Here is a 15,545-nt window from a genome sequence, read left to right as displayed (position 1 = left end):
ACAGTGTTTCAAAAAAATTATTAAAATTATTAAAATTAGTCATAGGCGCAAACGTTCAGTAAATTGCAGCTAACTTTGCATGTTGAACCCGGGACAAGTATAGGCAATAGACCTACATGGTACTTACTTGTGTACAGCTACTTCACTTTATATAAAATTCAGCTAAATAGTTAGTTGTTTCAAGAAGATTAAAACAACTTTGATTTATTATTAACAAGTAAAAAAACATTAATTTTAAAACAATAATTTAAAGTTGTATAGGTTTAGCATAAATGAACAAAAAAGAATCAAAATTTATTAAATGAAGTTTTAATACATTTTTTTGTTTCACTTACTAAATATTTCTTTTTTTATTTCTAGTAAAATATAGTTTATCAAATAAAAATAGTTTCATTTATAATAAATCTAGGACTACTAAAGAAATTGTAAATAATATGACAAACACAGTTACGTTGCAGGTTAGTTTAGTAAGTCTATTATTTATTGCTATGTATTTTCATACATAAAGATATATTTAAACTCAGTTTATTAAAAGTTTTATTAAGATTATAGTACTATATAAAATTTATTAAAATTTTAATATTAATAGTTTTTTGAACACTCCCTTTTATTTAAAGTACTTTATTCATTAACTAGAAGAACAAAATAAAAATATTTTTGTTATTTATGTATCTATATGTATCGTAGATGCTAGCTTACAAAACAAAATTAAATTAAAAGCTAAAAATAACTTTAATTTTGTAAAGGGATTATTGTAATTTAAATTTCAGTGTTGTTTAAAACTATCGTCGAGTAAAACTTACCAATACTTTTTATGGTTTTTGTCGCTATAAGTGAAAAAAAGCTAGCATAAATATTAATTGTATAAATATTTTTAATGTAAAATTCATTTTTGCAACAAGGTTACAAAAAGTTTTTGTATAGATTTCTTGATACGCATATGAAATAAATCTGGTTTATAACTAAAATACTATAATAAAATAAATCTAACTGTAATTAAGATTACTTTTTTTAAAGATATAAAACGTTTAAAGATATTTTTCTAGCCATATCAAAATACATTAAGTTTTTATTTAGTTAAAAATATTGAAAGTTCAAAGATTTATTAGTCTGCAAAAATAATTAAAACGGGCAAGAATACAAAATAGCTTCTTGAACACGATATAAAAGATAAAAGCTTAAAGATCTCATCAAAAAAACCTGGTTATGTAAAATTTAAATAGCTATCAAGCAATGTACCACTTGTTACTTCAATCTTTATGCCATATATAAGTAATTTTTAAGGTTATAAACCTAAATAAAAAATCAAACCAGGAGAAAAAAACGTAAAACTATAATAAAAATACTCTATGTCTTGTAGTTGAAATTAAATTAACATAAAAACATAAATACTAGTTAACATATTTTTGATAAAGTTAATAAGTTCTGTCAAATTAACTTATTACAAAATTTAGAACATTGTTAAAATTAAACTATAGTTGTTTCTTGTAGGAGAAAATAATCAACGTTTTTATTTAAGTTTATGTAACTTTAAATATACATGTTTTTGCAGATTAAACTTTAATGAGGTAAACCATGTGAAAAGAAACAAAAGAAAAAAAATAGCAACATTTAGATAGTTTACTATTTTTCTGGTGTTTGGGTTGAGAGTTCCGCTTTTAACTCCTGAATTTCTTTCAAAGTTTTTTCCATTTCTCTCTTCATCTCAGAAAGAATACGCTTCAAGTCTTTCGTCTCTGCCTCAATCTCAGTTTTCATTTCTTTTATATCAGCCTTTGTTTTATCATTAAACTCTTATAAAATTTGCTCAAGTAATTTGACAGCATCCATTTTTGTTTTTCTTTACAGCGTCTACTAAAAGACTAAAGAGTTAAGAAAAATTATAAATGTATTTTGTTTAATGTATAGCCTTTTTAAAAATCATAAAGTACTTTGTTATTTCAAAAAAAAAAAACTTTTTATAACAATTAAGTATATTTAAAAGAACAGTAAAGTTAAGTTTTTTTTATTATACCGTCTAGGTTTTTAAGATAAAAATATACATAAGTAAAGTAATAAATAATTTTTTTAGGTGCTAAATTTTAGTTTTACTAAATATATTTAAATGACGCAGTATAAAAATATTTTTTTAATATTTATACAAACCATAACTTTTTCGTACTATTTTTTGTTTTTAAGTATTTTTTTTAGTAATACTATTTATTATAATGATTTTAGTAGTTTCAAAGTTTTGTTGTTAATTGCTAAAAATATGTTTATGTATATAGTATGTTTAAAAGAAAACAATAAACAATGAAGCCGAACGTACAAACTGCTTAAAGTTTTTGTAATATTAACAGAAAGTATAAAAATTAAATAATAAAAAACATTAAAAAAAATACAAAAATTAATTTTAATAATTATTTTAAATTTTACTTGTAATTAACTTACAAATAATTTTAAACGAACACAAGTTAGTAAAGAATCTTATTTTTATGTTGTTACGCATTGCTGCTAGAGTTCTATAAAAAAATTTAAACACTTTTGTTTAAGCATGACAAGTTAAAATGAAAAAGTTTATTTGATATTCAGTACTATTTATGTTTTGGTAAGGTGGGTTAGGGTTAAGGGTATAATATTAAAAAAAAAATAATAATTTATGATTCAGCAAGTATTAGGGGAAACACCTCTGCTTTAAAATTGGACCCATTGCAAAACTATAGTTTCGCAATGGTAAAACAATTAAAGCTCTACTACGAGCACTAGTAGTTTTACCACTCCGAAACTATAGTTTTGCAATAAACTTAAAATCGATGAATCGTTTATCTGAACTTCTTAAAAAGTTTTAAATTGGGCAAAGTTTTTTTAGCTTGTTTTAAAGTGATTTTGAACAAAGTTTAAATTAAAAAACGATAGTTAAAAAATGATAATTATACAAAAACAATATATATTTTATTCGAAAAACAGTTTTCTAAAGTTTTCACAACAAATTATTTTAAAACGAATAAAATTTTTTAAGTATGAATCTACAAAAAAATATATAAATTTTTAATTTTACTATATACAATACTTAAGTTGGCCATTTTTTTATTGTGCCTAATAAAATTATTGTATGAAAAACACCTTTTACTTATATATATATTAAAACAAAATTAATTAAAACTAAAAATAACAATTTAAGTTGTATTAACTGAATTAAGTTATAGTTTTATGAGATTTTTTTATACGTGTTAATCAGTTTTTATTTTTATTATTATTATACAGTATTTTTAAAATGTTTGTTATATTGATTAGTGTCAAATTTGAAGCATTTGTGAAAAAAAGCTCAACTACTTGTATTACTTACTTATATTTATACGACGATTTAGTAAAATAAACTAATCATGTTATGTTTACAAAATCGGTTATGAAGAAAGCTTAAAACATTGAAAAAATAAGTTAGGATTTAAGTATTTTAATAATTACAAAATTAATGATATTATACTCATAGTCCTAAAATCTTAGCTCTCAAATTACTTTATATTACTTTCTAAGTACATCGCATTTTAAGCTGTTTATTTTTTTATTAGTTGTATTATGCTACTTTTAATAGCTTTTATATTTAGACATACGTAAATCTGTAATATTTTTCATAGCATTTATATACTTAAAAATACAAATCTTAAATAGGAATGTTATAAATATAATTTTCATTTTAATTCTATTTTATTTTGTGATTAAATCATATATAAGTTGTGATTACTGATTCTAAGTACATGATTATGATTACTTTTTTGACTATAACTAGTATTGTTAATTATAAATAGTATGAATATTTTTGTCCATCTTCTCTTATAGAGGTTATAATTCTGACTATTTTTTGTGCATGAAACATAGTCTAAACTAAAAAACTCTAAGCATAAAGTTATCTTAAAACTGTTCAAATTATTTTATAATAAAAAAAAAAACTTGTTGAAAAATTCTATTAATACAAGAAGAAAAAAAGAAAAACCTTAGAGTCAGTATTGATAACAAAAAGTGCCTTTTAAGTCTATTACATACAAAGTTTTTTTTTTTTTTAACGTTTAACAAACTATTTAAAAAAGTTTTATCTGTTTTAAATGTCTCATCATTAAATTGTAAACCGTTTAAACTTAAAAAAAAAAAACAACTTCATTCATAACACACTTATATCAGGAGTAGGTAAATTTCAGCCTGCGGGTGTGAATTGGCCCACAAACTAAAAAGTAATCATCTAATGTAGTGGTGCATCAAGGTAGTTCTTATAATGAATTTGGTTAACTGTGATGTGTATCAGCCATGTTTGCTTTTGACTTTATGTAATAACTTTTTTCATTAGATTCTTTGATCGGCTGCAGTTCTAAGGTTTTGGAAATTTTTCATTCGTAACATTATGCAAATAAGCTAAAGTAATAATTTAGCGTTATTTTAATCTCAACCCCTATCTTTAATCATTTTACCCAACACTTTAAATCTAACTGTTTAGTGTAGTATATTTGTATATAAAACCATAAGTAAAAACAAATTTAATTAAAAAAATATTTTTAGTTTTGTTATGTACTTTTTCTTATTATCATTTTTAGTTAAAAATAATTAGTTTTTTTTTTACGATTTAAATCAAGATATCTGTTAGTTTTTTAAAACGTATTAAGTAAGAAGCAAATTAAAGTTCTAAAATGATTGAATGTCATCATTATGGAGCTTTTTTCTATAGAACTGGATTCTTCACGGTAAGTTGATGTTACCTGCTCCATTCATCACTTGAGTATGGAATATCTGTCTGTTATTTTATTCCAAAATTAGAACTTTTATGAGTTTGAACTAAACTGTTTTTATGTATTCTTTTATTGTAATTTTTATACAAAATACATTCTAAAAGAAAAACAGACAAAATACTTTATCTAACTAATGGATTATAAACATTATAACGAATTTTAAGATTTTTTTTTTTCAAATAGAAATGGTAATAAAATATTTTGATTTTATTAAACTGTAAAGTTACCTTTATAAATAAATTAAAAAAGATAGCATCATAAAATGAAAGAAAAAGCTATAATCATATACAGTTATATATTTTTTTATAACTTTTACAGTGTTTTATAACTTACTTAAATGATTGTTTAGTTTTATTTATTTTTAGTTTATTTTTAGAATCCTTTAAATTTATAAAACTATATTTAAATATAAGCTTCTGTAACAGTTTTTACTAAATGTTAATTGTTTCATACAATAATTTGTAAAAACTTTACAAATATTTTATTTTATTCGTAAGTAAAAACAGAGTACAAATTAACTAAACTTTACAAAATATGTTGATCAAAAGTTGTGCCTTAAGTTTAAATATTTATTGTAAATATATTTTTAATGGAACCTTAATATTTATAGCAATCTCATAACTCACTACGTATTGAAAGTCCGCATAGTAAATATGACTTTGCTCATTATCAAACTCGTGTTTTTCTATTCGTTTTATTTCATTCTTGGACCATCGAGCCTTTGTAAATAGTTTTTGTTGGAAAGTATGATCGATTAGTGTTCGAGAAAAAAAACACTACCAAAAACATACTAAGAACAGTTTATTGTTTATACAATAAAAATGTTCGGTATAATATATATATATATTTTTTCAACAATTAGTTTAAAAGCTGTTTATCAGTTGTTAACAAACGTTTTGCAATTATTCATTGATTGGGGTTTCGATTTTTTATTTCGAAATTTGACCCGTGATCACTAACTGTGTTATATTTAAAAGACAAATCCAAATGTATGGGTAAAGTCCTTATTAGAAGTCTAATGAAGTTAAAGTTTTTTTAAGACTTGCGCACAAAACAAAAAAAAAGTTTTTACTTTTAATTATATCTCAAAAAGAGTAAACTATTCAAGCTCGAGCTTTTTTTAGATACTGATATGAGTTTAGTACATACAATACTTTCAACACAATTTTATAAAAAATTATAATTTAAAAGCCGTAATTGTACTACAAAAATTATTAGCTTCAAATGCAATACTGAATCACACGATTTCAAACGTGAAATAACACGTGACAATCACGACACAATGGCGGGTGACTAATGGGGATTACGTAAACTGGCAACTATGACCAGGCCTGTCCATAAGAGGCGGTAATAAAGTATGCACTAAGATTAGGGGAGGGCAACGTATGGCCTGCGGGCCGTATACGGCCCGCTTAGAATTTTTAAAATTTAAATGAAATCTGGCCCACGCACAAAAACGACCGGTCTTCGAGTGAAAGTGACCAGCCAGTTGAGCATTTTCAAAATTTACATGGAATCGGCCAGCCAATTTAAACATTACAAAATCTGTAGTAAACCTATTTTTTTAATAATTTTCATTAAAGAAAATTTTAAAACTGAATCAAATCTAATTGATAGCAATCTGCGATCATAACTAAGAATATTTACTTCAAATATGAAATTAAACAAATTGTTAAAATGTCTGATGATCCACAAGTGTCTCATTGACTTCTTTTTAGTGTAATTGTTTTTGCGAAACTGTTTAAACTTTACATTTAAAATATAATGTCACAGTTTTATATGTTAGTTTTTTGTTTAGTAATATTTTCAATAAATAAATTGATTTTAATCTATAAGTCTATCAAAGTAATATACTTATTATGTTATAAATTTTAATTAATCGCTCTTTTCTTTTAATAGTTCGTTATTTTGATTTTAGTACTTTTATAAAAGTATTTTAAATGCATTGTTTGATAAAATTATTTTTGAAGTACTGAACTTAATTAACTTTCATAAGTTGTTCATAACTGTTTGATATTTGTTAAGTAAAAATATTAAAATTTTAAGCAATATAATTTGTATCTAGGTTCAATTGTTTTGTAAAAAAGTTTATATAAAAATTTAAATCAAACATATAATTTTTGTTGATTTTAATATATTTTTAGATATACTTTTTGTATTAATGAACAATTCAAAATTTTCAACTTCAAAAGATGACCATTAAGCTATTTGTTCTGTTTGATACTTCATACATTTGAAAACGAATATTTTCGACCAAAAAAATTAACAAGGATAAGCTAATTTCAAACTCAATCGGTATTCTAGTGCAGTTCCTAACGACTCTAATATCTGATCAGCCACAAAAGTTTTATTTATTTTTTTGCTTTGTATGGTAAAACTGTTTATTGCTTCAGAATTATTTACTGTTTTGTTTCTTTTGTATGTGCAAGCATATGTAATGAATGTTTATTAATTTATTTAAATTAAATAGTAGTAGTTTAATATTGTAGTGTTACTTAAATGTTGAATTAAATACTATAAACTAAACTCAATACAAGGGTTGTCAAAGTTAGATGATTCTAAAATTTTAATAATTTTCTAGTGCTTCAGCTTAAAGTGTTACGCTCGAGTATTTTTAGTAACTAAATTATTGTATTTATAAGACTAATTAGTGTTAATTTGGTCCAAAATTATAATAAAATAGATAAAATAGAATAAAGAATACTTAATAAACATTGACAAAAACTCCATACTTGAGAAACTTGGATATTAATAACTTAATTCAAAATTCTGAAATATCCGATCCATTAGCATCCAGCCAGTTCCAAATATTTTTTGTAATAAGTTTCTAGTCGGATCCGGGTCTTTATCTAAAACTAGTATTTAGCCGGATCCGGATAATACTTTTAAATTAGGATCCGGTAGACCATTAACTCAAAATGCTGCGGCCCGTCAAGAACTAAACTTTTCTGGATCCGGCGATATATAGATAATATATTAAAAAAAAAAATAAATAAAAATTAAAACAGTAAAAAAAATTAAAGGTAAATTGTTAAAAAAAAAGTTACTGACCGAGGGTAAGGGTTAGGAGTAACAGTAATAGCAAAAAAAAAAAAAAAAAAGTTACTGACCGAGGGTAAGGGTTAGGAGTAACAGTAATAGCAAAAAAAAAAAAAAAAAAAAAGTTAATTCAACCCGTGCAAAATTGTCTGCTCGTACAAAAGTGACCCTTCGGGAAAAAGCGTCTTCGTGCAATTTAGTCCCCTCGTGCAATTTTTTCCGCTCGTGCAAATTTGATGCTTATCCCACTGTATACCAGGTAAAAATTGTTTTCCATTTATTCACAAGATGTTCAAACATACTTTTAGGTTTTTATAAGTTGTTCAATATTATTTTTATTTTACTTTTTTTTTAACTAACTAAAAAAACCTTAATGTAATATAAATACCAGGCCATATTGTTAATTGATTGTACAAACCAATTTTAAAAAAGTTTTATTTATTAACGAGACTATAGTTTTGCATATAAATCCAACTAAGAGTATTGATAATTATTTTAAAAATCTAAAAAACTCTTTTGTTTATTACAAATATAGAGCAATATATAGTTTTTTATAATTAAATCTCAAAAAAATTGAAGCAGAGCAACAACTTTAACTTTAAAAACTGTAGTTTATATTTAAAACTTTATTTGAATTGTTTTTTATTTAATAATCCCATGTATATAAACGAACTTTTACGTTTTAAAAGCTTAATTTTACCGAAAAACAAGTATAACTAATGATGAAAAAATATTACAAAAGATAAAATTTCAAACATTTGTTTTGTTCTATAGAAGTTAATGGAGTCTGTAAAGTAAATTTAGCGCATACTTTTTAGTGTAATATATTTTTATTAAAAATCAAAGGTAGAAACGATTTTAAGTAAAATACTTTTTTGTACTTTTATTATATACTTTTTCTTATTATTACAATTTTAACTTCAAAGTACTATGTTTTAAATATTTTTTTAGAGATTTAAAATCAAGATACTTGTTAGTTTTCTTTCTAATACAAACAATATAAGATGCAGACAAAAGTTACAATACGATTGAAAATTAACATTTTGGAATTGCTTTTTGGACATTTTGATTCTTCAGTGTAAGGTGTTTTTATCTGTTCCATTTTATTACTTGAATATGGAATATCCGTCTGTTATTTTGTTGGAAAATAGTAATTTTTATAAGTTTGGACTAAATTGTTTTACGCATTATTTTATTATAGTTATTATACAATAACATATTTTTAAAGAAAATGACACATAAAACTTTGTCTAAAAAATACATTATAAAGATTATAATGAGTTTTTATATAGTAGTTTTTTCTAATTAAGGTGGTTGTAAAATATTTTTGACTTATTTTAACTATTTACTGACTGTTCAAAAAACAAAATAAACAGAGTATCATAAAATAAAAGAAAAAGCTAAAACTATCTACAGTTTTAATGCCGTTTTTAATTTTTCCACTTTTACGTTTTTTTAAAAGACTTTTTAAATAATTTAAATGAATAAAATATTGCTTATTTTTCTTGCTTTTAAGTTTGTATTTAAAGTAAATTTTAAGTTAAAAAAAAACTTTAGCGCATTATTATACACTTGAAAAACTTTTGCTTAAAGTAAATTATTGGATATTAAAATTTGTAACAAATTTTAAAAATAATAATTTAGTATATTTGAGCAAAAAAAAAAGAGTTGCACTACAACAGAACTCTGCAAAATATGTTAGTTAAAAATTTTAGCTTAAGTCATATTTTTAATCTTTACTCAATGCCACTTTAATTTGTATTTCAATCTCACAACTCACTACATATTGAAAGTTCGCATAGCAAATATGATTTCGCTCATTATCAAACTCGTATTTTTCTATTCCTTTTATTTCTTCCTTGGACCATCGAACCTTTGTAAATAGTTTTTGTTGGAAAGTATATTCGATTAGTTTTCGAGAAAAATAACACTACTAAAAACATATTAAGAACAGTTTATTGTTTATACAATTAAAATGCTCTGTATCGTTTATGCTATATTTAACTTTTTTCAACTACAAAAAATAGCTTGTGAATTATTTATGCTGAATTAACAAACATTTTCCAAGTATTCGTCAATTGGGGTTTCTTTCGTACCTTCAACAACCACGAACCCAGACCCTCTAACCCATCTACAAAAAATAAATATAATTCTACTTTGACATTGAACTTTTTACTAGCAATTAGCGAAAAGACCTATTAAAATTGTCCAATAATTTAATATAATTTTGTTATTCTAATTGTGCTGCATTTTAAAATATCAATGTTATTTATTTCGTTTACAACCACTTTCTTTGTGAAGGTTAACATTTTTAACACATACACGGAAACTAGAAACTCACTTTGAATTTAATCCGAAGTAGCCCAAAAAAGCAGGTTTTTTCGCGCCGGTCATGCAGGTTTGCACGGGTATTTTAGGGTAATACCCCACAAAAGACAAGCACATTTCCTCCGTGGTGCTGGTCCCGCCCTGTTGGTATTATTTGTTTGAAATTTAAACTGAACAAAAACAGTTAAAATATTTTTGAGTTTTTTACATGAGATAGTGTTTGATAGTGCTTAGAAAAAATATAACGCGACTCTGAGTACCTTAAGCGTAAGAAATCAAAAACTTTTAAAAACTAACTGAGGACAGATTACAAAGCAACGTGTTTTAAATTTATAAAAGTATTACTTAAACTTATTATTCTGTTTGTGTTGCTTAGCCAATTCAAAATTGATTAAACAAATGCTTTGATATGTAAAAGTTATAGACACTATAAAAAACATCGATTTAAAAAAAATTCAGTCAGCTTTTTAAAGAGAATCGTTATCACCAAAAACAAGTTAAAAACAAAAACTTATAACTTTAACCTTTTCTAGCTGGTTTATTTTGCATTACTTACGCTAAGTAACGCGTTTTTAACTACCATTTACAGCTTTACTTTTTTTATTGCGTCAGAGTGTTCAACATAAAAGCTTGTTTATAACATGTTCTCGATAGTAATGTGGTAAAAATTTAAACGATTTGTCTGAGTTTATATTAATAAAAACTAGTTAGCAGTTTTTTCATCGTATTCAATCAGTCTATTTTACGAACTTCTGTAAATGTTCGTCTTGCCACCGAACTGTAAGTACATTCTTGTCTCAGGCTGTCTCTGGATTTAAGTTTAGTTTCCGGTGATAACAAGCGCATTTCTTGATAATCAAAGTCATAAGTTTTGTCCACAGCTATTGGCTTTAACTCTTTGCCATTTCTTTAAAAAAGTGAAAAGTACTAGCTTGGAAGCTTTTGAACAATTTTAACTCCCATTGTTTTGATAGAAAATAACTTAACTGAATAGAATTTCAATAAAAATTGGTTTTCATGAAAAATCTAAAGTTTTAAATTAACTTTAAATACAATGTTCATTATTACAAAATTTGCCGTATAAAAAATAAATCAACTACAAGCAGTCTTAATAGAGCTATTTTTTTAATAAAAACATAAGCATTTAAAAATGTACAAGTATAGTATATATAAGTAGAACAGTTGCATTATGAAAAGTGCGTAAAACCTGATGTGCTTTAACTCCATTTCTCTGCCCAAAAGATGGCTGTGTTGAAAAATTGAAAACAAGTTGACTTCACTTACATTTTTAATGTCCATGCCCTTTAAAAAGTTCAAAAACTTGAGTAATTTTTTTTAGTAGCTTCTAATTGGAAAAATTTATTAGCAAAGTTGCTGATCATTTAAATCTATTATAAATTTATAATTAAACTATAATAAGTCTTTTAAAATGAAATAACTACCATTTTATGCTAGTAATGTATACACTTGTACATATTTTTAGTCATTCTAAACTCTGTTTCAATAACTATACTCTAACGTATTTTAAGCATTCCTTAGGACAGTCAGCGGGCGTCTTGTAACTATCCGCTAGAGGGGGTATGAGATGAGTTTTAGTCACATCGTTTCCAATTTGAAAATACCCAGCGTCAAAATTCCTCAACTTGTCAGTGTACCAAATTTTGAACCCCGAAGAATCCTCGTAGCCTACAGTGAACATGTACATTTTTTTTCAATATTGCTTTTGGATCTCGAGACAAATTATTTTTTTAATAATAAACTTTTTACAAACTTTCAAGATCTGGGTTGTCGTAGTGAGTTTCAAGCAAAACTACTTTTGGCGAGTCGGCTTCGCCCAAACCAAGTCCAACATTTTCCGGAAAGTTGAAGGTCTGTGTTTATGAGTTTAAACGTAATACATCACTACTTAAGTACCTTTAAATATTGAAAGATATAAAAATTAAGACTAAAGGTTTGTGACATTCAAATGAAGTGATTTCAAACATAGTTTCAATAATGAAACTGTAGATTATGTTAAAATAAGTTAAAAGTTCAAACAAGCAATTCAAGTTTTAATTGCATTCAAAATAAACCGACTTGCCCACCGACAGCCCATCCGTAGAAAAATTCCCTGCACTTCATTGCATCTTGAAAGTTGCTGTACCTGTAACATTCATGCTCTACTCCGTAATCGAACTGCGTCTGTTGAATAAAATATGTTTCTATATGAAAACCCAAGCGTTTAAATGCTTATTTTTTAAACTGACCAGAGGCTCGGCACAAGCGTATAAAATCATGTGGTGGACGTATTTTTCGTTTCCTTTCTCTATGATCGGCTCCATCTATAAATTAAAGATAATTTGCAATAAAACGCATTTTTCTTATTACTTTAGACTCAAATTTAACAACTTTAGGTCAATAAAACTAAAATCTCTTTTCACGAAAAGGTATGTACAAAACTTTTTTTTTCATAGTAGTTTAAGTAAACATAAAGTGTTTAACATGAACCTTATTAGATGTGAGTTATTAAGAAAAGAACTAGCTCATTTAAGTAGTTCTACTTTCGTTAGTACAATTATTTTATTATGAAAAAAAAAAAATAGTTGAAACAATGAGATATGATTCTTAAAAAAAGTTTAGTTTGGAACAGTTCTGATATCAAACTATAGCTTATTGAAACAAGCATTTTAGAATTTAAAATTTCACCATTGAAAACGTACGACCAGTTGCACTGGTGAGGTTTGAATACGTTTTCTAAACAACCAGTGTTTTCATTAAAAAATTACAAATATCTACTTCTACTTATCTTACGCACCCTCACAACGTGATGCTTCTTGTCGAGAGAGGGAATCTCGAAGGTCGTGCAGCTGTAGTAAGTCTTCTTTTGAGGAGGCTGGAGCTTGCCTACCGCGAACGTCATCTGCTTGGCGTCCGCCTGCAAGCTCTCCTGGGGGTTCCCGATCCTCCCGCTCGCTACTATCAGGCTCTTCGACCCTGTTTCGACGTTTGTTTTAGTGAAACATAAAAATTATAAAAAACCATCAAAACAAGGGTTCATCTTTTTTGCTAACCTCTTCTGTTCGACCCGTGATACAAGGCACCGGTGATTTTTTTGTCTGTAGGATCTTCAGTGCCGTAAGCCCATACTACTTTCAGTGTGTTTTCCTGTATAACAAGCTTTTTGCTTTTGTTGTCATCAGTTGAATAAAATCGAGATCATCAGTTAAATAAAATCTTATTCAAATAGAATAGATTCTATTAGAATAAGACTTTATTCAACTGATGATCTCGTTTGACTAGGTTCAAGCGAGTGAAACATTGTTTTGGTAATAAAATTCAAAATTTTGAATTGATCTCCTTTTAATTAAGTTGAGAACTTTGATTTGTATCTTTAAAGTAAAAAGTACACAATTATTGTTTCTTTAACAGTCAAACGTATATATTATAAGTTTTCATTTACATTTTACTCAATAACTATTTTGTTAACATTTTCACAAAACTGACGGTGATGGGAAGATCTTGCGAGTCGCAGGTGAACAGCTTCCTCTTGAAAGCGACGTAAGTCCACCCGTCTTTCTCGCTTCCTCCAACCTTTGTGACGTCAGAATGATCGTCGACAATCGGCGCGAAGTTTCCTTCTCCGTGAGTGTCCTTTGAAAAATAAGTTTTTGGTAAATCAGTTTTGCTTGCTCAAAACTAAACTAGCTTTTAATTACAATAAAAAAGTTGATTTTAAAACCTTAAGTTTGACTTTAAGTAACACTGTATTAATTTATTGTAGATGAAAAGTTGTCATAATTTTAAGTTATTTTTAGTTAGGGTTGTTATATAGAAATGCTATAAATGTAACCATACTTTTAAACTATTTTTACCAAATCAATTGTGATCACTTTATTTTTAAACTGACACTGATGAAACAGTGTACTTTTAAAGACTATTAAAACCAGTTGTCTATACTGTACTATATATTACTGAACTAAAATTTATATAACAGATAAGACTGATTTTAAGTATATTTCAAACTTTTATAATTAAGTTTGTTTGTTCTGGGTAGGTGTCAAATATGCATGAAAGGATACTTTTGCACAGCGTCTATTTTGCACGAGGGGTCACTTTTGCACGGGTTGAAAATTTTTAATTTATTTTATTTTTTTATTAATTTGATTTTTTAGTTATTTACTTTTGATATCACTGTTACCCTTAACCCTTACCCTCGGCCGGTAACTTTATTTTTTTTCCTTTTTGTTTTTTTTTATTAATATTAAACGTTTTTTATTAGTTTTTATTTTCTTTACTTTTACTATCACTATTACCTCTAACCCTTACCCTCGGTCGGTAACTTTTTTTCTCCTTTTTTGTTTATTAAATAATTTTTTATTCTTGATTATTTTTTGTTAACAATTTTTATTAGTTTTTTATTTATACTATCATTGTTACCCCTAACCCTTACCCTCGATCGGTAACTTATTGTTATTATTTATTATTTTTTCATTTTCTTACAAAATTGAGTCTTCGTGCAAAAGTGACCCTCTGTTAAAAAATGACTATTTGCAAAAGTGTCTTTGTGCAAAAATTTCCCTTCGTGCATACTTGATCCTTCGTGCAAAAATGTCTTCGTGCATATTTGACCCGTTCAAGTTGTTTCTGTACTTACTTACAAGTACAAATACGTCTGCTGCCGGATCAACCCAACCAATCACCATGTCTGAACCTTTCATTCCTCCATTCGGGGAAATCCCGAAACCGACCCATCCCAAAGTTTTCGCACTCATCTGCAAATAAAACAATCAACAGTTTATTAGTAAATAACTTTAGTTTTTTGGCATTAAATTTTTTGCCGTTCAAGCTAAAAACGTAAATGTAGTTTAGTTTAGTGTTCAAGAGTTGTCGTTTTTAAGCTTAAAAGAAAAAGCAGTAAAACTTTTTGATAAAGAAAAAAGTCAAGCTTTTTGTATACTTTACTTTGGTAAAAATAAAATAACCAGATTATGTTTCCGATATCAGTATTCTTAACAGCTTGTTTCAAGTGATAAATTCAAAACTTCATTTGTTTGATATGTAAAGGTTTGTTAAGTTTTAATAAACAAGATGTTTTAAAATTAATTCAAACTTTTTTAAAACAAGCTCTAAGTTATACTTTAAAGATGCTTGTAGTAAAAAAAATACTTTATGATGTTAAATTTTGTTTTTTAAATCATAAAGCGTTAGGATGTACATTAACCGATGGTGCATATGTGTTATCACAAAAACGTTGTATAGTATAACAAAACTCACTTGTATATAAATAATTTTATCATCGTAGGTCCAATGTAAATGATAGTTTTCATTTATTATTACATTATGATTGAGAACAATAGTTTTTGAACCATCTGTTATTTCTACTGTTGAACTAACTTTATTAGCTAAAAGCATGACAGTCATCAAAGCAACTAGCCAATAACCCAT

The 15,545-nt window shown here is 26.0% G+C and overlaps 1 protein-coding gene across 1 annotated transcript; it reads right to left on the bottom strand.

Annotated features, from left to right (window-relative positions):
• Positions 1 to 1,623: 1,623 nt before the first annotated feature.
• LOC145832425 (DBH-like monooxygenase protein 1 homolog) lies at positions 1,624 to 15,545 on the bottom strand. Its single transcript, XM_082939740.1, has 15 exons — positions 15,495 to 15,545; positions 14,759 to 14,872; positions 13,605 to 13,751; positions 13,172 to 13,265; positions 12,916 to 13,094; positions 12,368 to 12,442; positions 12,198 to 12,302; positions 11,893 to 11,992; positions 11,641 to 11,807; positions 11,329 to 11,423; positions 10,872 to 11,028; positions 10,135 to 10,262; positions 9,852 to 9,924; positions 9,574 to 9,666; positions 1,624 to 1,773 (listed from the first exon to the last, which is right to left on the bottom strand). The coding sequence occupies exons 1-15, from the start codon at positions 15,543 to 15,545 to the stop codon at positions 1,624 to 1,626; spliced, it is 1,728 nt and encodes a 575-aa protein (XP_082795866.1).

Source organism: Thalia democratica, chromosome 3, assembly GCF_965202585.1.
Source record: "Thalia democratica chromosome 3, ktThaDemo2.hap1.1, whole genome shotgun sequence".
In the NCBI taxonomy this organism is placed as follows: domain Eukaryota; kingdom Metazoa; phylum Chordata; class Thaliacea; order Salpida; family Salpidae; genus Thalia; species Thalia democratica.
The sequence above is the reverse complement of the archived record's forward strand: the minus strand, read 5'-3'. Positions and strand labels throughout refer to the sequence as shown.